General features: G+C 43.0%; 1 protein-coding gene across 2 annotated transcripts in view; it reads left to right on the top strand.

Annotated features, from left to right (window-relative positions):
• Dhx32 (DEAH-box helicase 32 (putative)) overlaps positions 1-20,260 on the top strand; it is a 57,766-nt gene that overhangs the window by 21,271 nt on the left and 16,235 nt on the right. For both annotated transcript variants that reach the window (XM_070011338.1, XM_070011336.1), the window contains exons 3-4: positions 9,603-9,796; positions 16,967-17,339. In XM_070011338.1, the coding sequence (XP_069867439.1) occupies positions 9,603-9,796; positions 16,967-17,339 (567 nt within the window). The remainder of the gene's footprint in view (positions 1-9,602; positions 9,797-16,966; positions 17,340-20,260) is intronic.

Raw genomic sequence — 20,260 nt, 5'->3', positions numbered from 1 at the left:
AGACTAGCCTGGGCTACATATGTGAGAGAAACTGTCTTTTCTAACCAACTGTGTTGCTTAAAAGTTCCTGCTTTGGCCTGGTGCCTTGGCTTTTTGTTCAGGAAAACAAGAGCTGCTTTGGGATAAGGAAGGATCTTTGAAATGTAAGTTTTTTGTCTTAAACTGATTTCTTTTAAAGGTGGAATTAAGACACACTTCAGATTGTTAAAGAAATAGCTTGGGGGTTCCATGATATTTTGAGATTACTTGTATACTGTTAATCTTATTTCAAAGTCATATTATGTAAATATAGTTTACCCTATTCAAACTAGCCAGTCATGAGCAGGCTGTTAACCTGAGCTCAGCCAATTGGAATGGAGGAGTGGGGCCAGCTGTATTAGGGATAAATAGGGGAGCAGCCTGTCAGTGCTTTCTTGCCAGATTTTTGGCTGATGGCACACCCTTCTGCAGAAGTAGATTTTGCCTGGCAGAGACAGTTCTTTTTTTAATTTTTATTTTATTTATTTATTTTGTCAGTCATGGGGCTTCAACTCTGGGCCTGGGCACTGTCCCTCAGCTCTTTAGATCAAGGCTAGTGCTCTACCACTTGAGCCACAGCGCCACTTCCGGTTTTCTGAGTGATTCATTAGGAGATGAGTCTCATGGGGGGGCGGGGGAGGATAGGATGGGAAGGGGAAACAAAGAGGAGGCTACAATGCTTGATAAGAAATGTACTCATTATCTTGCCCATGTAATTGTAACCCCTCTGTACACTATTTTCACAATAATAAAAAAATATTAAAAAAAAAAAAGTCTCATGACCTTTCCTGCCCGGGCTGGCTTTGAACCACAATCCTCAGATCTCAGCCTCCTGAGTAGCTAGGATTACAGGCATGGTCCTCAGATCTCAGTCTCCGAGTAGCTAAGATCATAGGCATGAGGCACTGGTGCCTGGCAGTTCTTTATTTTTATGTGTATTGTTGTGATTCTAGGGGTTCTTGGAGAACAAACTTATAACACATGGCAAGACCCTGTCTCAAACACACACACACACACACACACACACACACACACACACACGAAAAACAAACATAGAGATAAAGAGATGGTTAGAATGATTACGTGATGTCTTTTGCACCATATATTTCAATGAATGTCAAAAACAGTGAAATGCTATATATATATATATATGTATATGTATATACATATATATATTTATGTATGTATATATATATATAAAACATCAGATATTTTATATAATCATCAAAATAGGAAATGCAAATGTTGGTATCTTATTATCTAATATCTACCCAATTACATTTAATCAATCTTACATAATTTTGATAGAATAATTTTCTTGTTGGAAATCAGTCCAAGACTACATTATATTTCATTGTCACGGTAGCTTATTCCTGTAATCTCAGCTACTCAGAAAGCTGAGATCTGAGGATTGAGATTTGAAGCCAGCCTAGAGAAACAAATCTGTGTTTGATCTCCAGTTAGCCAGCAAAAAGCCATAAATATGTGTATGGCACTTGTGGTAGAGCATTAGCCTTGAGCACAAAACTCTGGGGCCACACCCAGGCCCAGAGTTCAAACCTGAAGACCAAAAAAAACCAAAAACAAACAAACAAAAAAAACCCACCTTCCCCTGCACAGCTCAGATATGAACTCTGACTGTTGAAGTAGGCTGTTGTCATACCCTGACCCGCCAGTGCTTCTGTGACTCCTTCAACTTTTAAATACTACATTGGTGGTAGCCAAATGGTGGTTTGTCTAATTCTGTCATGCCTTCTTCATTTATTATTTGGAAGTCTTCTGTAAGGCTCAGCATTCTCTTCATTATTATTCATTTATTCAGCTATTCATATCCATGTAGACTCATTCTGTGAATTATAATTTTTAATAGCCCATTAATTTTGTTGTTTGAGTTGTCCTGGATGTGGCTAGTGGACCCCCTCAAACGATGTCTTTGTCCCTCTGTCTTGTCTGCATGAGTTTTGAGCTCTTTAGCTATTCTTCCAGGTTCATCCAGTGTGTTTCCTGTCCCAGTCATTTTTCTCAAGGATTCTTGTTTCTTTTAGCAGCAAATTGCATTTAGAACCAGGATGGCTGCAGTAGTTGTGCCCCTTGAATGAGGAACTATGTATGAGAGTACACCTACTTGCACACTTGTCTGTCCATCTGTCTACATAGCTGTTTGTCTTTTTGTCTCTCTAGTATTTTATTTCCCTCTATCTTCCTCAATTTCTCTCTTTTTATTGTTTTCTACCTCCTCATATTTCTATTTATGTATCTCTCATGCTTCCTTTTCCCTGTTAGTAAATGTTCATCCTGATGCCTCCAACACCAGTCAGCACCACAGCGCTCACTGCAGTCTTCTCTGTTTCCATATTTGTAAATTCTTTATGAGAAACATGGCTGTCTTGTTCAGAATATCCTTACTTACTAGGACTCTTAGTCATAGTTTCAAAATTGCTAACTCATACTGTTGTTGCTGTTGTTGTTTTCTTGTGCCTGTCCTAGGGCTTGAACTCAGGGCCTGGGCTCTGTCCCTAAGCTCTTTTGCTCAAGGCTAGTGTTCTACCACTCGAGCATTTTTGGTGGTTAATTAGAGATAAAAGTCTCATGGACTCTTTTGCTCAGGCTGACTTCCAACTATGATCCTCAGATCTCAGCCTCCTAAGTAGCTAGGATTCTAGTTATAAGCTACTAGTCTGGCTTCATACTAGATTTTTTTTGCTTGTCAGTTGTGGGGCTTGAACTCAGGGCCAGGGTGCTGTTCTTGAGCTCTTTCACTCCAGGATAGTGCTCTACCTCTTTGAGCCACAGCACCACTTCCAGTTCTTGAGTGGTTAGTTGGAGATAAGAATCTTACAGGGACTTTTCTGCCTGGGCTGGCTTTGAACCTTGATCCTCAGATCTCAGCCTTCTGAGTAGTTAGGATCACAGGTGTGAGCCACCAGTGCTCAGCAGCTTCATACCAGTTTGTGTATACACACACACACACACATACACAGAGACATATATACAAACACATATATTTGAGTTTTCTATAGGAATTTGTATTCTTTTAGAATTAGAATTAGAATTTATAATATATTAATGCTTAGCCATGGTTTCTGTTATTTTTATCATTAAGCCATTTTAGTGATTCATGCTTATTTTCTGTTTAAGGGGAAGGCAGTAAGTACCTTTAGTTTCAGAGAAGTCAATAATGTACTCAAGTGATGAGGGAAAAAACTGTTCATTGATTTCTTAATTCAGGAAACCATTTGATTTTTTAAAAATATTTGTCTCTTTCAAGAGTCTGTACTTTCTTGTTCCTCTGTTTTAAGCATTTCAAAGAAAAGCCAGTGTGAATCCAAAGATCTTAAACCTCCTGTGTCTTTGGAACAGATGCTATGAAGGCTTTTTTGTGAGTGTCCTGGAAAGGAGGAGGGCACTTCCCCTCTATCTGAAGAGCCTTTTTCTATTTCATTTTTAGGGCAAGCTTACGAAAGAGTCAAAAGAAAGCAGAACATTTTTAGAACTGTACTTTGCCTTCTTTTCCTACCTAAATTTTTTCACAAATAGAGAGGCAGGGAGGGGTCTGAGCATGAAATAACTGAGATTTTCATGAAGAAGCAGGGTGTAGGCGTGGCTAGCATGGTAGAACACCTGCCTAGCAAGTGGGAGACCCTAAGCTTAAGCCCCAGCACCACCAGAGTTAAAAAGCACATATTCGATGGATGTTTGCCCCTGCCTCTTGCATGTTGGATAAGGAGGTATTCTTTTCTTTCATATTTCTCCCTACTTGTTCTGCTTTACTAAATACAATTTTTGCTGCTTTCCAGAAAAAGAAAAAGAAGAAAAATGAAAGAAGCAAATGGCATTGACTCCATTTCATTGGCCTAATAAACTTCACCACCATTTTCTTTCTCCTGATATATTTTACCTGTATTCACCCAAAGCCCAGACCTGTACATAGTGGCTATCCAGTGATGTGTGACATTTGTTCCAGGAAGGCCCCTCAGCGAGTGTTCTGACATGTCGGATCACACTGGGCAATACGGGCTTGGGCATAGACATTTTGTGGGAATCTGGAAGGATTCCTACCTTGGGTGAACTGGTGGCCTCTCGGATTCCTTTCAACTTGTAAATTGTGTGATTGTCCTGGCACTGAAATGCAGTTCATGATTGGGATCCTGGTGCTAGCCACAGGACTGCAAGTGCTAGGCATACTGAGAGAAGAAGGCAGAAGAGGAGTCTAGCCTTGTGGACAGATTAGTGTTTTAAGTGAAGGTCTGGGAGTCTCTGGGGCTAGGTTGTGTCTGACAGAATGTATTTGTCTCACAGAGGTCTTTTTTTACGTATGTATTATTTAACCATGTTATCATTAGATGAGAAACTCTCTGGCAGGGGATAGAAAGAAGAAGTCCAACATAGTTACTGTTCTTGCAGGCATACTTTGCCACTATGGCCGCAAGGTCATACCCAAAGTTTTCTGCTGTTGCTCCCTTGGTTTTGATCTGCAGCTTGACGAGGAGTCTTACAGAATATCTCTTCAACTGACCTGAGGACCCTGGACACTGAGTCCCCCAGAATCGAGCAGCCCTGCCTCTGTGCACACCACCTTACTTCTGAATACATTTAAGCTGCTGAGCTCCACCAGCACTGCAGCTGACAGGTTAGGTCTTGGCTACCCACCCATCTTACCATAGCAGCAGGTTGGCCTGAATCCTATGATTTCCTTGCAGGCAGGAGATAAGAGACCAATTTGCATGTTCTTATCACCTGTTCTAATGTGTCCCATCAAGCCCAGACCTTCTTTGGGCCAGAGGACAAGGCACACCTCACTGCTCAGACTTGAACATGTGGGCACATCTCAGTACATAAAGCTGCGTTTAGATGCAGACTGAAAAAAGATGTCCCATCAGAGTATATAAATTTGAGAGTTGTATGTTGCCAAAACTCCCAGACAAGTTGCTTTATAAGACTTTATAAAACTGTTAAAGGAGCAGTTCAGTTTTTTTTTTCATCATGCTGTGTAACTCTTGCTACATGTTAAGTGCCATTTAAGTCACAATGGCCTGGAATTTAGTTTCTCTGAAGACAGAACTGAGCCAAATGGAGTTTCCCACGCTTCCCTGGTTCCCACAGTGCCTGCTGGGCACCTGCTCACCCTATGTCCTGGTGGGGAAGATCTTCCAGAGAGAAGTGAGGCCTCTTCCACAGGTATTCCTGTGAGCAGGGGAGGGTGCTCCTGGGACAATGGAGAAGTTCCAGGTGAGGATAATCAGGATCAGAGCAGCAGCACTGATGCAGCATTTATCACAGAGCAGCCAAAGCTAGAGTTCCTTGGAAAGCTCCATGCTTAATGTCCCCTGAAATTATCAAATGTCCACATTTCCAGCCAGTGCTTTGAGTTTTCTGAAGAGTTGAAATCAGAACATTTTAGCTTGCCTAGAGTGATCCAGAGTACTCCAGTACAGAAAGTCTAACACAGGACACAGTCCCACGCAGCTTCTTCATCTCTTCAGAACCTCCCTGCTGTTAGAATCTGTGTATCATTGTTACATCTTGTCTAGTCAGAGCCACAACTGAGTGGGCTTTCTGTGAGTAGCTGTGATTTTTTTGCTCAGCTGTGAATGTGGCCTCTAAGCAAAATACATTATGCCCAGTCTTCCACTTCACGTTTTATTTGTTGTACAGAAGGACTGTGCTAGTTCTGTTTCCTTGTGGCCTCCATCGCTCCCTGAGAGCACCCACCCCATTTGCCTCTCAGGGTCCAGCCTCTTTTGAGGTCACTCTCAAGCTATCTCACCTGATGTCATCATTGATTAGGTGATCTTACCACTGGCTGCCATCTTGACTTCCCAAATGTTACCTCCTAGCCTGCTAACTCCTCCTTCCCCCCAAAAGAACACTGCTGTATCATTTCATTCATCCCTTTTGTTTCACTAATTTCTTGTTAGTTGTGGCATTAACTTCAGTATATTAAATTAGAAACCATGTAATATTTGTTTTTTTCTGATACAATTAGCTGTGAGTACTACTTATTCTTCCCCTGAAAGAAATGACCCTTGGTCTTGTTATGGTCTTGTTACTACTTCTCTCCCATGCATAGTCCTGAGCCCCAATTTTTCTCTCTCCCTTTTTTTAGTGTGTATGTGTGTGTGTGTGTTGGTACTGAACTCAGGGCCTGGGCACTGTCCCTTAACCTTTTCACTCAAGAGTGGTGTTCTGTAATTTGAGATAATTCTCCACTTTCAGCTTTTTCCTGGTAATTGGTGGTAAGAGTCTAATGACTTACCTGTCCTGGCTGGCTCTGAAACTTGATCCTCAGATTTCAATCTCCTTAGTAGCTAGGATTACAGGAATGAGCACTAGTGCTCTGTTTTCTCCATGATGATGATGATAATGTTGATATTGATGTCGAAGTTCTTATCCACACAACCATCCATGCATCCAAATGCCTACTGTCCCTACCATGTCCATTGCTAATATTAGAAACAAATGTGAACCACATTTATGTGCTTATGAGCCTTCCTCCTTATTGGGGAGCTAAAATTTCAAAAGGTGATTTTAACAAAGCTTTGCATCTAAGTGCTATCCAAGTTCTTGGCCAGGAACCCTAAATGGTGAACTCAGACAGGAAGGAAATCAGGTTGCAGGTAAGGATTTGTCAAGAATAAGAACATCACTTACAGCCAGATGCTGGGCTCACTTCTATAATCATAGCTACTCAGGAGGCTGAGATCTGAGGATTGCCATTCAAAGCCAGCCCAGGCAGGAAAGTCCCTGTGAGACTCTTATGTCCAATTAACCACTCCAAAACAAAAAACAGAAAACTAGAAATGGAGCTGAGGCTCAAACTGGTATAGTGCTAGCCTTGAGCAAAAGAGCTCAGGGACAGCACCCAGGTCCTGAGTTGAAGCCCCACAACCAGAAAAAAAGAAAAGAAAAGAACATTACTTGTCAGAGAATGAGGGAGACAAAGTTTTATGTGAATTCCTAGTTAGGTTAGAATTCAAGGTAGACTATATAGGATAATAGAATTTTTTTTGGTAGGGGGGGGTCCGGTCGTGGGGCCTGAACTCTGGGCCTGGGCGCTGTCCCTCAGCTCTTCAGCTCAAGGCTAGCTCTCTACCACTTGAGCCACAGCGCCACTTCCGGCTTTTTTCTTTTTGCTTATGTGGTGCTGAGGAATCAAACCCAGGGCCTCAGGCATGCAAGGCAAGCGCTCTACCACTGAGCCACCTTCCCAGCCCGGTAATAGAATTTTTAAACATTTCTGGAAAGTATATGAAATCATTCTGTGCACTTAGCATATAGTTATTGAGCACTGGAGTAATTTGGTGACCCAGAAGATGGGCCTCCTCTCTGTCAGAGGCCACAGCCCAGTTCAGGGTATGAGGAGTCATGGCTTTGGGCACTGACACGCCCGCGCCCCCCCCCCCGGGGAGCCCACCGATGCCCAGAAGTGAGTTGGAGGGGGTTACACCAAGCCTTGGAGAAAGCACCGGGGACCTGAAACTCGAAGGGCAGTTGTTGTGCCCTAAATACACTTATTTTACAAGTAAGGAAGCAAAAGTAGAGAAGTCGTGACCCTGACTGGGGTCCTGTAGGTACTTAATTATCCCTAGGTCATGCCTCAATTCTGGATTTCCCAACTACAGCATCCTACAATTTCTTCCTTTTACAAAATAAAGCAAGCATTAAGATAGGCCTATCTTAACCTTAATGGAATAAATACATTTGTACTTTTTAATCACTGCAGATATGCAGCCACAGCAGCAAATCATTTTGGAATTATTAGTGCTATCAAATTATAGTGAGATTAAAAACCCAAGATTAAAATCTATTTACACGATGAGTCTAGTAAATAGCAGACCTCAAGACAATTAAAACTGTTACAAGGTTTCAGTACCTCAGATCTATTTTAAAACTCTTGAAATTATTTTTAATGGATGTATCAAAGCTTAATTAGTAAACAGTGTCACAGAAATGAATTTAGTATATTCTCCTAATACATAAATTAACTTGATAAAAATCAGCCAATACATAACATGTTAGATAAAAGGATTTTTCAAATAAAATAGCTGAAGAGCAGGGGTGCTTGCAATCAGTTCTTTCCAAATCCACATGAGTTGGTTGATTATCTGACTCACTTTATTTTTAGGTAATAAATTGCCAGGATATTTTAGCTTCTATTGCCAGAGAAAAGTTAAATAGACTTATGTGGTTATTTGTTATGAGCATGTAAATTTAAATGTAAATGCTTTAATTTTGAGTCATTTTTCATTTAAGTGATATTTAATATATACACTACTTACACTACTTATAATAGCTGATACAAGAAGCTGTTTTAATTGTGATCTGTGAATATATTAGTCTTTGAAAAATTTTAAATACTTTTTTTTTTTTGCTGAGCCCTGCTTGCTCCTGCTGTAATCATAGCTACTCAGGAGGCTGAGATCTGAGGATCACGGCTCGAAGCCAGCCCAGGCAGGAAAGTCCCTGTGAGATTCTTCAATTAACCACTCACCAAAAAAAAAAAAAAAGAAAGTGGACCTGTGGCTCAAAGTGGTAGAGCACTAAGTCTTGAGCAAAAGAGCTCAGGGACAGCACCCAGGCCCTGAATACAAGCCCATGATTGACAAAAACAAAGAAAAACATGATTTTTTTTCATTTTCATTTTTATTCTACCTTTTAATCTGTGAGTTAGATATGGTTTTACAGTTTCCCTTTTAAAACATATGTCTTTTTGGGGCTGGGAAGGTGGCTCAGTGGTAGAGCGCTTGCCTTGCATGCCTGAGGCCCTGGGTTCGATTCCTCAGCACCATATAAGCAAAAAGAAAAAAGCCGGAAGTGGCGCTGTGGTTCAAGTGGTAGAATGCTAGCCTTGAGCTGAAGAGCTGAAGGACAGCGCCCAGGCCCAGAGTTCAGGCCCCACGACCGGACCCAAAAAAAAACAAAAAAACAAAAACATATGTCTTTTTTGTGCTGGTACTAAGGCTTGAACTCTGTTCCTGGGGACTATTCCTTGCCTTTTCTTTTTTTTCTCAAGGCTGCAATCTTATCACTTGAGCCACAGTCCACTTGTGACTTTTTGAGTGACTAATTAGAAATAGTAGTCTCACAGACTTCGTTCCTGGCTTCAAATTTTCCTGCCCAGGCTGGCTTTTGAACACTGATTCTCAGATCTCTGTTCCCACCCTTGAATAGCTAGGATTACAGATGTGAGCCACTGGTGCCTTACATATATCCTTATATTTTTAAATTTTGAGTAGTAATAGCAGCACATAATTCAGATTGCTCAGAGTATCACTCTATGAGATTTAATTCAGTCCACTGATGATTCATGGATAGGAGAAAAGTCCTTTAGGACGTGAACCCTGGATAGAGGCAAGGCTCAGATGGGAGTAAAATGGCTGCAGGAGATCATGAAGCCCTAAGTTCAGGCTCTAGTACCAGCACAAGAAGAAAAAAGAATGAAAAGTAAAAATAAAATTGAAAAAAGTAAAGTGAATCCTGCAACCAGAAAGAACGAGCCCCTTGGTTGTTTTGTGTTTTCAGTTTGTCTGTCGTCGTTTGTCCTTCCTAGTGAGCACTGATCCTGTCATTGTTGCCTATTAAAGGTTCCTCAGTGGTGTGCTGAATATTGCCTTTCCATCCACTACCAACACGGGAGCGTGATCTGCACCCAGGTCCACAAGCAGACGGCAGTTCAGCTCGCCCTGCGAGTGGCGGACGAGATGGATGTTAACATTGGACACGAAGTGGGCTACATGATCCCCTTTGAAAACTGCTGTACCAGTGAGACCATCCTGAGGTTGGTTTGGAAGGCTTCTTTGCTCCCCTCTGACTCTTGGCTTGGGTTCTAATAGTCCTAGAAGAGGCATTTTCTTGCCATCTATTAAGTCACGCATCTGTGTTCTCATAAATGTGGTCTCCAGCCTGACATATAACAGTTGTCTCCCACACTGACCTCCTCAGAGACCTTTTATCTCAATACCTTCCATGTCTTCCCAGAATCCTCAGGCAAAAACTCCAACCCATTATCTTGGCCTGCAGAGAGAGACCCACCACCTTATTGTAAAGTTCTGCCTCCTGCTGGGTCCACATCACTGCCCAGCCACGGGGGCACCTGTGGCTCTGTGTGTGCCCGTGTCTACACACCTGTGCACCTTTATCTCTGTAGTTTTCTGTGTTTGGAAGGCCCACGCCTCTTCTGGGCCTGACAGCCCTCCCCTCCCTCCATCACATGAAGAATGCCCCTTCTCCCATTCGTGTGTATGGAAATCCTCCGCTGGGCATTGTGAGACCTGCCTCAGCCTCCACTGTGTCCACTCAGGTCTGTGTTTTCCCACTGTACTTCTCAGCCATCTCTGTGGCTACTGTAAGTTGCTGTATCTCCTTTTGGGGGTCCAGCTTCATTATGAAATTTCCTTTGAACAAGAAACAAAGCCGGGCACCAGTGGCTCATGCCTGTTATCCTAGCTACTCAGGAGGCTGAGATCTGAGGATCAAAGCCAGCCCAGGGAAGGAAAGGGTGAGACTCTTATCTCCAATGAACCACCAGAAAACTGGAAGTTGCACTGTGGCTCAAGTGGTAGAAAACACTCGCCTTGAGTTCGAGAGCTCAAGAGCTGAAGAGATAGGACGTGGCATCCAACACCAATGGGCAAAGAGCCCCTGAATTCATTCCTTAACTTGGTTTTTACTCCTAAATGTTTACATCTTAAAGTCATCATTTTAATTAAGTGGTGACTATAACAGTGCCCAGGCCCAGAGTTCAAGCCCCATGACTGACAAAAAAAAAAAAAAAAAAAAGAAAGAAAAAGGAAAAGAGCTTGATTCAAAGAAGACAAGAAAAAAGAAAAATGCAAAAAGGATTCAGGAAACTTGGAAAGTTACTACTCTGGGCCAATGTTTCTCAAGCAGTGTCCTATCACTGACAGTCAGGGTCTGCCTGACATCTTAAGGAAGTGGCCACAGTTGCTGGCAGCCAGATGTGATCTGCCCATGGGATTCCCCTGCCCCCACCACTGCCCACCCCTGCAGAAGCTGAGGACCCCAGCACACCTGGCCTCCAGAGTATCTGCACATCATTCATCCGTTTGTGTGGCATGTTCCAGAGGAGCAGGGCAGGGGTAGCTTTCCGTACACCCATACCCCAGCATCTAAAGCAGGTGCACAGTAACTGGTGGTGAAGGGCGTGTTGCTCAGCCCCACTGGCTGCTGCAGACTCGGGCCCAGCTCAGAGCCCATTCAGAAAGCCCACATAACTCATGTGGTTTGAACCAAGTTGGTCTCCCTATGTTTATCTTCAGAAATAGGAGATATTTTTCTTCAAGCCAGTGTTGGATCACAGGGAATCTATAAATCAACCACACTCCTACTTGAATCTATCCAGGACATACTGCCTTTGTAATATATCTAGTTAGTATGTATTTACAAATGACCTCTTCAGTAAGTGCTACGTGAGTGACACAAGAGAAATGCCCAATCCTCCCTTCCTGTTTGACACTTACAGGCTAATGCAGGACTGGTTAGACAGGACATGTCCTACACCACCACCAGGCAAAGGGCCCCTGAATTTATTCTTTAACTTGGTTTTTACTCTGAAATGTTTACATTTTAAAGCCATAGTTTTAATTAAGTGATGACTATGACTAAGCTCTCAAGTCACTCTTTGTATTTTATTTATTTATTTTGTTGGTTGTAGGGTTTGAACTCAGGGCTTAATTGCTGTTCCTGAGCTCTTTTGCTCAAGGCTAGTACTCTACTTGTGATTTTTTTTTTTTGGTGGTTAATTGGAGATAAGAATCTCATGGACTTTCCTGCCCAGGCTGGCATCAAATCATGCAAGCCTCAGATCTCAGCCTTTTGAGTAGATAGGAATACAGACATGAGCCACTGTGCCTGACAATAGATGGTTTTTGTTGTTGTTGTTTGTCAGTTGTGGGGCTTGAACTCAAGGCCTGGGCGCTGTCCCTGAACTCTTTTTGCTCAAAGCTAGTGCTCTGCTACTTTGAGCCACAGCTCCACTTCCACTGCTTGTGTTTTTATATCTTTAGTGCCAGGCAGGCTTTGGAAATCCTTGGAAAAGACTCAGATATAGTTTTCTTTTTCATTATCTTTGTACAAAGGAGTTGCCATTTAATCAGGCAATTTATGAATAAAATATTTTTTGACCAACAGTATCTTTCAACATTGTCACCTATTTCTTCCCTACCCAGTCCTTCCCTCAATCTTAATTTTATAGGATATAAAATTGGATTCTTCTTTTCTCCTCTTCATTTGTTTACTCCTTTCCCCCTGGCCCCAGCCCACCCTTTTTGAGTATTCACTTCCTGCTGTTTATTTTGCTGAACTTTGACTTTGCCTTTCTGTGAAATTATGCTATTTGAGTAGAATCAGGGGTGTGTGTGTGTGTGTGTGTGTGTGTGTGTGTGTGTGTGTGTGTGTGTGTGTGTGTGTGTGTGTGTGTGTGTGTGTGTGTGTGTGTGTGTGTGTGTGTGTGTGTGTGTGTGTGTGTGTGTGTGTGTGTGTGTGTGTGTGTGTGTGTGTGTGTGCGTGCCCTATGAAGATAGCTCAGTTTACTAATGACACATGAGGAGGCCAGGATATCACTTAACTTTTTTTTTTTTTTTGGGTCCGGTCATGGGGCCTGAATTCTGGGCCTGGGCGCTGTCCCTCAGCTCTTCAGCTCAAGGCTAGAGCTCTACCACTTGAGCCACAGCGCCACTTCTGGCTTTTTTCTTTTTGCTTACGTGGTGCTGAGGAATCGAACCCAGGGCCTCAGGCATGAAAGGCAAGCGCTCTACCACTGAGCCAACTTCCCAGCCCTCACTTAACTTTTAAACTTGGTCACATGGTGAAATTGTCTTACATGGGGTGATTCTGTAGTAAGAAGCCCAGGCATTCAATTCTGACAGTCACGGGACTATGTCTTATAGAAAGGACTGTCTGAGTAGGAGCAAGTGCCTTCATGCACCGTAGGGCTGCAGCATACAGGCAAAGAGGATGGGAGATGGTGTCCAGCTTTGTCTCCTGCAGGCAGCTGCCTTGTCTTTCATGGCGTCTGTGTTTTGGGAGGGGATGTGATTTTTTTTTCCTTTTTGTTTTTGTTTTGTCATAGGCGCTTTAACCTGGGCCCTGGGCACTGTCCCTGAGCAATTTTGCACAAAATAGTTCTCTACCACTTTGAGCCACAGCACCACTTCCAGCCTCTGTGTTTTGACTTTTTATGTCTGTTGTTGAGACATTGGGCCTTCTTTTCTACTGTGACATTTCCCCAAACCAGTAGTCAGAGACACGCTATTGCGTTGTGAGCAGATAGGATTAGAGAAAATAGTACTGGTGCTCTAAAGAGGAGACCAAGTATTCACTTGAACTCACCTGGTTTTATAGACACAGAGTGAGTGCTTTCACCACCACTATGAACTTACACATGTCACCTACCTTTTCTCGGGCCCCAGGTTTCCTTATTTGTGAATCTGGGTGTTATAAGAACTAAGGAGTGACTATATGCCACCAAAATACAGTTGGTATAGGTGATAGCTGTTTGTATGATAATTAAATTTGTACCTATAACTATTGTTAGAACCAAATTCATTTTCTTTGAGAGGACTGCTAGTTATAATTTTGAATAATATCTCAGATTGAATAATTATTTAAATCAGAGGATTTTTTTAATGAAATTGGGGGTTGAACAACCTAAGGGCCTACAAATGATAGGCAAGTACTGAACCATTGAGCTATATCTGTAAACCCTAAGTCAAAGGACAACTTAATGTTGATTACCAATTATAAAAAGCAGGTCTAGCCAGGGGTGGCTCATGTCTGTAATTCTAGCTATTCAGGAGGCTGAGATCTGAGGATCACAGTTCAGAGCCATATGGCATAGAAAAGTCCATAAGGCTCTTATCTCCAGTTAGCTACCAGAAGGCTGGAAGTGGCACTGTGGCTCAAAGTGGTAGAGCACTAGGTTTGAGCACAAAAGCATAGGGACAGTACCCAGGCCCTGAGTTCAAGCCCTGCAACCAAAAAAAAAAAGTCTATATTCAAATATTCCCTTTTTCATTTTCTTTATAACTCCTTAGTAGCTAATCTATCAAACATATAATAGGCATTTAGTGAAGCTATCTTTAGCTGGATGTGGTGACATACTTCTATAATCCCAGTATTTGGTCAACTAAGGCAGGAGGATCTGGACATTAAGGCCACTGCATAGCAACAAAACAAAACAGCAAGGAACTCTCTTTATGCCTGCTACCTCTTCTTCCTCCTCCTTTTTTGAAGCTAAATATGACAATATAGTTATTCCTTAAACTTTTTTCTGGTCTTTTTTACAAATACCAGATTCCTAAATATTATATACCTAAAATCTTCTTGGACCACATACGTACATATCAAGATATCTTAGGCTAAGATATAGCTCAGTGGTCCTACAAGTTCTAATACTTAAATGTGTGTGTCTGAATCTTTTTTCTTGTAGAAGTAATAAAGGTTTTAAATACCTTTTCAGTTCTCAGAAATGAAAAGATTTCTAATTTTCATGAAGTCAAACTCTATATATAAAATTGCAGAAAAAAGTTAGTAAGACTTTAAAATGTTGTATTATATCATTGGCTTTTATAAGTGTTAGAAGAATTTAAAGCATTACCTGAAACTTTGGCATCATGTGAAAATACTATTTGCATAGTTTTGGTAATCCTGCTTTTTAAGGCATTGTCAACATAAAGGTGAGAAACATCCTGGTGCAGTGAGGTTTAGAAGTGAGCCTCTGTGATGCCTGTAGCTTCCTGTAATCATCAGGAAGGCTCAGGCCTGGCCTGCGGAGTCTAGCCGAGGGTTGTGGTGGTGGTGGTTGTTTATTTGTTTTTGGTGCCTGTCTTGGGCTTGAACTCTGAAGCTGGGCACTGTCCTTGAGGTGTTTTGCTCAAAGCTAGCTCTCTACCACTTGAGCCACAGCTCCACTTCTGCTTTTTTGATGGTTAATTGTAGATAAGAGTCTCATGGTCTTTCTTGCCTGGATTGGCTTTGAACCATGGTCTCGGATCTCAGCCTCCTGAGTAGATAGGATTACAGGTGTGAGCCACTGGTGCCTACCTCTAGCAGAGTTTTAAATAGGTCACTGTTTTCTCTTTTTAAAATTAAGCCTGGATAGATTTATGTAACTCATTTCCTTCTGTGCTTTATAGTGCATACTGCTTCCTATAAAGTCAATATGGAAAAGGAACAGCAATTGAATTTCTGACATAGAAGAAGCATAGATGCAGACAGTTTTGAAATGAAGGAATAATAACTAACATCATTATATTTTACTAATTAAACCTTACCAAAAATGATGGATCTATTTATTTGCATCTCGCACAAAATTCAGTATTGTTATAGTAAAGTAGTTCCTTCTTGAGGTTGGAGAAAAGGGAATCCACAATTTGCTGCTACGCATCTGGTAAAACATGGAGAAAAACATGTAAGAAAAGGATGGCAGGGCTGGGAAGGTGGCTTAGTGGTAGAGCGCTTGCCTTGCATGCATGAGACCCTGGGTTCGATTCCCCAGCACCACGTAAGCAAAAAGAAAAAAAGCCAGAAGTGGCGCTGTGGCTCAAGTGGTAGAGCGCTAGCCTTGAGCTGAAGAGCTGAGGGACAGTGCCCATGCCCAGAGTTCAGGCCCCATGACCGGACCCTCCCCCCCCAAAAAAAAAGAAAAAAGAAAAGGATGGCAGACGAGCAAATCCTCTGGTGTCATAAAATGACAGAAAGAGCAGGTACCTTACCATCGAATGGCATTGAGGCGGTTGATGCTCAGCCTTGGCTTGTGACCAAGCCCTGGCTTGGTGACCCTTGATAGGACACCTGCAAGCCTCAGATACTTCATTTGTAAATCTGAGTTGGCAGTGCTGCCTACCTTCAAGATGTAAGTAAACGAGAAACGTACGTGCTGCCACCAGTGCCTGACACACACCACGAGATACAAAGAATTTGCTTCCATTCTTTTTTTTTTTTTTTTGAAGCTGGATTAAGAACTGTCTGGGTTCTTGAGACCAGCCTGGGTCTGGTGATTTGCCAGGAGGATTTGTTCGTAGAGTCCAAAATATAGTTTGCTCACAGCTAAGATGTACTGCAGTGAGAGTAGACAAAGGGAAACCGACGACGTGAAGCTCAGGGGAAGCCTCCAGCTCGTGAGAGATTGCGTGCCCAAGGTGCTGACAGGGGTGGTGTCATGATCACATGAACACGTTCTGCCTCGTACGTCTCCAAGTTCCACACACCTGAGAGGAAGCTAACGTAGGGCACACGGATACCACTTGTTAATGGCTGGTTGCAGTGAACCAGGGCTGGCGTTCTGGGGAAGATGAGCAGAACCCTCTCCGAATGGCAGCTTCCACTTGCCCCCACCCTTCACTTGGGCCTTTCTGGACATGGTGTAGCCTCAGGGCTCCTGTGTACAAGGATAGATAAATACCTTACATGGGCAGGAACCTTATAAAACTGGTTTCTTCAGGCAAACTGCATCAGATATATGTATGGTACTGAATGACTAATAGGTAGCTATTATTATTTTTAAAATACGATCCCAAGAAAGAACTCCTAGAAAACATTATTAAAATCCTCATTGCACTTTTTCCAGACATTCTGGCCAGTTTGCATGCTGCCCCAGCTGGATGATGACTTTTTAGGTACTTGTGCCTCATTACTCTTCACTGATGTACTTGGTAATCCACTCCCCCACCACGTCCCTGCAGTGGGAAGTCCTCGTATGGGGGCTGGGCTCTGAGCCTGAGCCAGAGCAGCCCTTCTTATATATTTTCTTCAGCTTTCCTCCACTGATTAAAAAAAAAAAAAAAAGAGGAGGAATCTTAGCTGACAAGGCATTTTGTGAAATAAAGTCTCCTGAGAACAGATTTCAGAGAAAGGCATTTTGCTGTCAGGAAGTTCTTTGCATGGCTTTCCATAAGACTCTTTTAACTTCACAATTTCCTCTTCCTAGGTACTGTACTGATGACATGTTGCAAAGAGAAATGATGTCCAGTCCTTTCTTGGGTAGCTATGGGGTCATCATCTTAGATGACGTTCATGAAAGAAGCATCGCAACTGATGTGTTACTTGGACTTCTTAAAGACGTTTTGCTAGCAAGACCAGAATTGAAGCTCATAATTCACTCCTCACCTCTGCTGATCAGCAAACTCAGTTCTTACTATGGAAACGTGCCTCTCATAGAAGTGAAGAGAAAGCACCCTGTGGAGGTGGTGTACCTCAGTGGGGCGCACAAGGACTCCTTCCAGTCCATCTTACAGCTTATCTTTGAAATTCACCACTCGGGAGAGAAGGGTGATGTTGTAGTCTTCCTGGCCTGTGAGCAAGTAAGTGATGTTCTGACCTGAAAGAATACTCTTATCAGGTACTTCATTTGGGAAGCTTTTAATAGCTAGAGTGGTTTCCGTTTGCTAACTCACTGGTTAAATGTTTGATTTCATCACACCTCATTGTTTTACACTTAAGAAGCACAGATAAACAATGGTTAAAATCACTCGCACTTTGAACAACAGTGGAAACTTGGCATGGAGTGAAGCACAGCAGACTCCCCACAAATGCTCCTTAGTAGTCAGTGGGACCTGAGGCTAAAATATCACCCATAGCACTGCCCTGAAGTCAGTTCCCTGGACTAAAATATCACCCATAGCACTGCCCAGAAGTCAGTTTCCTGGACTAGGTCCCTTTTCTTTTTTGCCAGTCTTAGGGCTTGAACTCAGAGCCTGGTCACTGCCCTTTTGAGCTTCTTTTGTTCAAAGCTAGCTCTCTACCACTTGAGCCACAGCACCACTTCTGACTTTTTGTTTATACGGTACTGAGGAATCAAACCCAGGGCTTCATGCATGCTAGGCAAGCACTCTACCACTAAGCTACACTCCCAGCCCGGTCCCTTCTCTTAAAGGATGAATGACAGTCCTAATCCTAGCTATCAGGGAGGATGGAGAGACGGGGAGGATAGAAATCAGGAAGGTTGCAGTTCAGGGCTAACCTGAGCAAAAAGTTCATAGGACCCCCATCTTGACTAATAAAAAGCCAGGCATGGTGCTACCCATTGTCATCCCAGCTCCATGGGAAGGTTAAATGCAAGTATTACAGTCCAGACTAGCCTGGGCATAAGAGACCCAACTCAAAAAATAATGAAAGCTAAAAAGACTGGGAGTGTGGCTCAAGTAGTAGAACACTTGGCTAGCAAGCACAAGGCCAAAAACCCTAGTATCACCAAAAAGAGGGGGGGGGAAGTAAATGAGACAATGCTTAACTTGGGTTTCTTGCAAACTTCTCTGGAGAGAACTCGTAGATGTATAGAATTTAGCATCTTTTCTGTTCATTACTGATTTATACAGTCAAGGGCCATTTGGGTTCTTTTGTGTGTGTGTGTGACAGCTGCTATGACTGTACTTAGTTCTGGGGCCGGATCTAAAAGATTCCAGAATCTCCTGAATTAGACCTGTATTTTTGGACACTAACCAGGACCTGCGCTTTCTTCCTTCCATCTTCTCACTCAGAGTCAAAGCACTCACTCTCAGATCCTGACCCACATAAGTAATGGTTCCAGAGATTAAACAAACAAAGAAAACTGTCTGATGCAGACAGAGCTGCCTGACCAGCAAACCAGAGCCACTACAGGTTGGAGCCCTTGCCCAAGCTTTCGCATGCTCTCGGGAGGTGCTGACAAGAGGCCCTTTCACTCGGCTCAGAACATGAAGGACATTGATCCTAGCTCTGGGAGCTTCAGATGGTTTGCTTGTCACTTAAACTTTATCTGCTTCTTTGATGCATGACTAGCACATGTGGGGTTTCTTGGCATCTAAATGATTCACATTTTCTTTTTCTTTTTCTTTTTTTTTGTGGGGGTTCGGTCATGGGGCCTGAACTCTGGGCCTGGGTGCTGTCCCTCAGCTCTTCAGCTCAAAGCTAGTGCTCTACCACTTGAGCCACAGCGCCACTTCTGGTTTTTTTTCTTTTTGCTTATGTGGTGCTGAGGAATCGAATCAAGGGCCTCAGGCATGCAAGGCAAGCACTCTACCACTGAGCCACCTTCCCAGCCCCTGATTCACATTTTCTTAAGATGTGTATCATTATCTATTACAGTCATTTATTCTGTTGTCATACCCTAAGCTGAATGATTGAAGATATGCAAGAAAGTAAGGAAAGTAAGGAAATGATTAAGGAGGCAGAGTATTTATGGAAACAGTGTTCTCAGTGCATCTGAGTGAAGTCTAAGGAGGAGGAGAAGAATGGCCACATTAGGAATGTAAAACAATTGAGAGATAGAATTGCCAGTGGAAAAAGGACATGTATGTATAAATAGATAATCTATATTATTGATGAATATGTATAAACATATAATTAAAACTTGACAGGATGAGCCATCATTTTCATCTTTCACATTAAAATAAGGGATGGAAGTGTGGCTCAAATGGTCTGCCTAGCAAGCTCAAGGCCCTGAGTTCAAACCCCAGTGCTGCCTAGAAGTAAGCAAAAATTCTGAACTGCAACTAGGCCCAGCGGTGCATACCTGTAATCACAGCACTCTGAAGGCTGAGGCAGGAAGGCTGTGAGTTCCAGGACAGCCTGGGTTGTGTAGCAAGAATGTCTCAAAGAAAAAAAACTTCCAAAATGAATTTTTGGAAAATGAAGCTCCTAGAAGAATTGGAATGAGGATATGTTAGAACATTTGATTCTTGTGAGCGTAACATGAGCTGTGAGTTCCTGTCACTGGTGACTTGCACAGATAGACTGGAGAAGGCGTGCATTCACCAGGCTCGTATCTGCGTCCCCTGGGTCACGCCTTAGCCTCCCAGGCTTGACGTCTTGGAAGGGCCAGGGCCATGCGCACTGTGGAGTGACGGAGCCGCCTTGGCTGCAGCGGAGTGTGGGTGCTGCTGTGACCACTGCCACGGCTTCCTGAGCGGCCTCCCCCCACCCCGCTCCCCCCATGGCCCGGCAGCTCCTCTGCCCTGCCTTGGGCAACTGGACAGTCATAGCAGGCCTGCCAACTTCTACAGACCTCCCCTGCAGGCAGCCTTTTCTCGTGTTTCCGTCCCAAGTTCGGCAGGTGCTGTTTTGTCTGCCTTCCCTGCCATTTGGGGCATGCCAGGCTTTCCTTGTTCTGCCCTGCTCCCCGGCACTGTTAGGATCGGCCTGGTTGTGATTTGGGGAAAGGTTTGCTTTGCTCCATAATCTGTGTTCACAGCTTTCTTGGTTCCTCTCAGACAGTTTTACAGATAATTGTCTTGTCTTTTTTTTT

The sequence above is a fragment of the Dipodomys merriami genome, unplaced genomic scaffold, assembly GCF_024711535.1.
Source record: "Dipodomys merriami isolate MVZ:Mamm:240054 unplaced genomic scaffold, mDipMer1.0.p SCAF_82, whole genome shotgun sequence".
In the NCBI taxonomy this organism is placed as follows: domain Eukaryota; kingdom Metazoa; phylum Chordata; class Mammalia; order Rodentia; family Heteromyidae; genus Dipodomys; species Dipodomys merriami.
The sequence above is the reverse complement of the archived record's forward strand: the minus strand, read 5'-3'. Positions and strand labels throughout refer to the sequence as shown.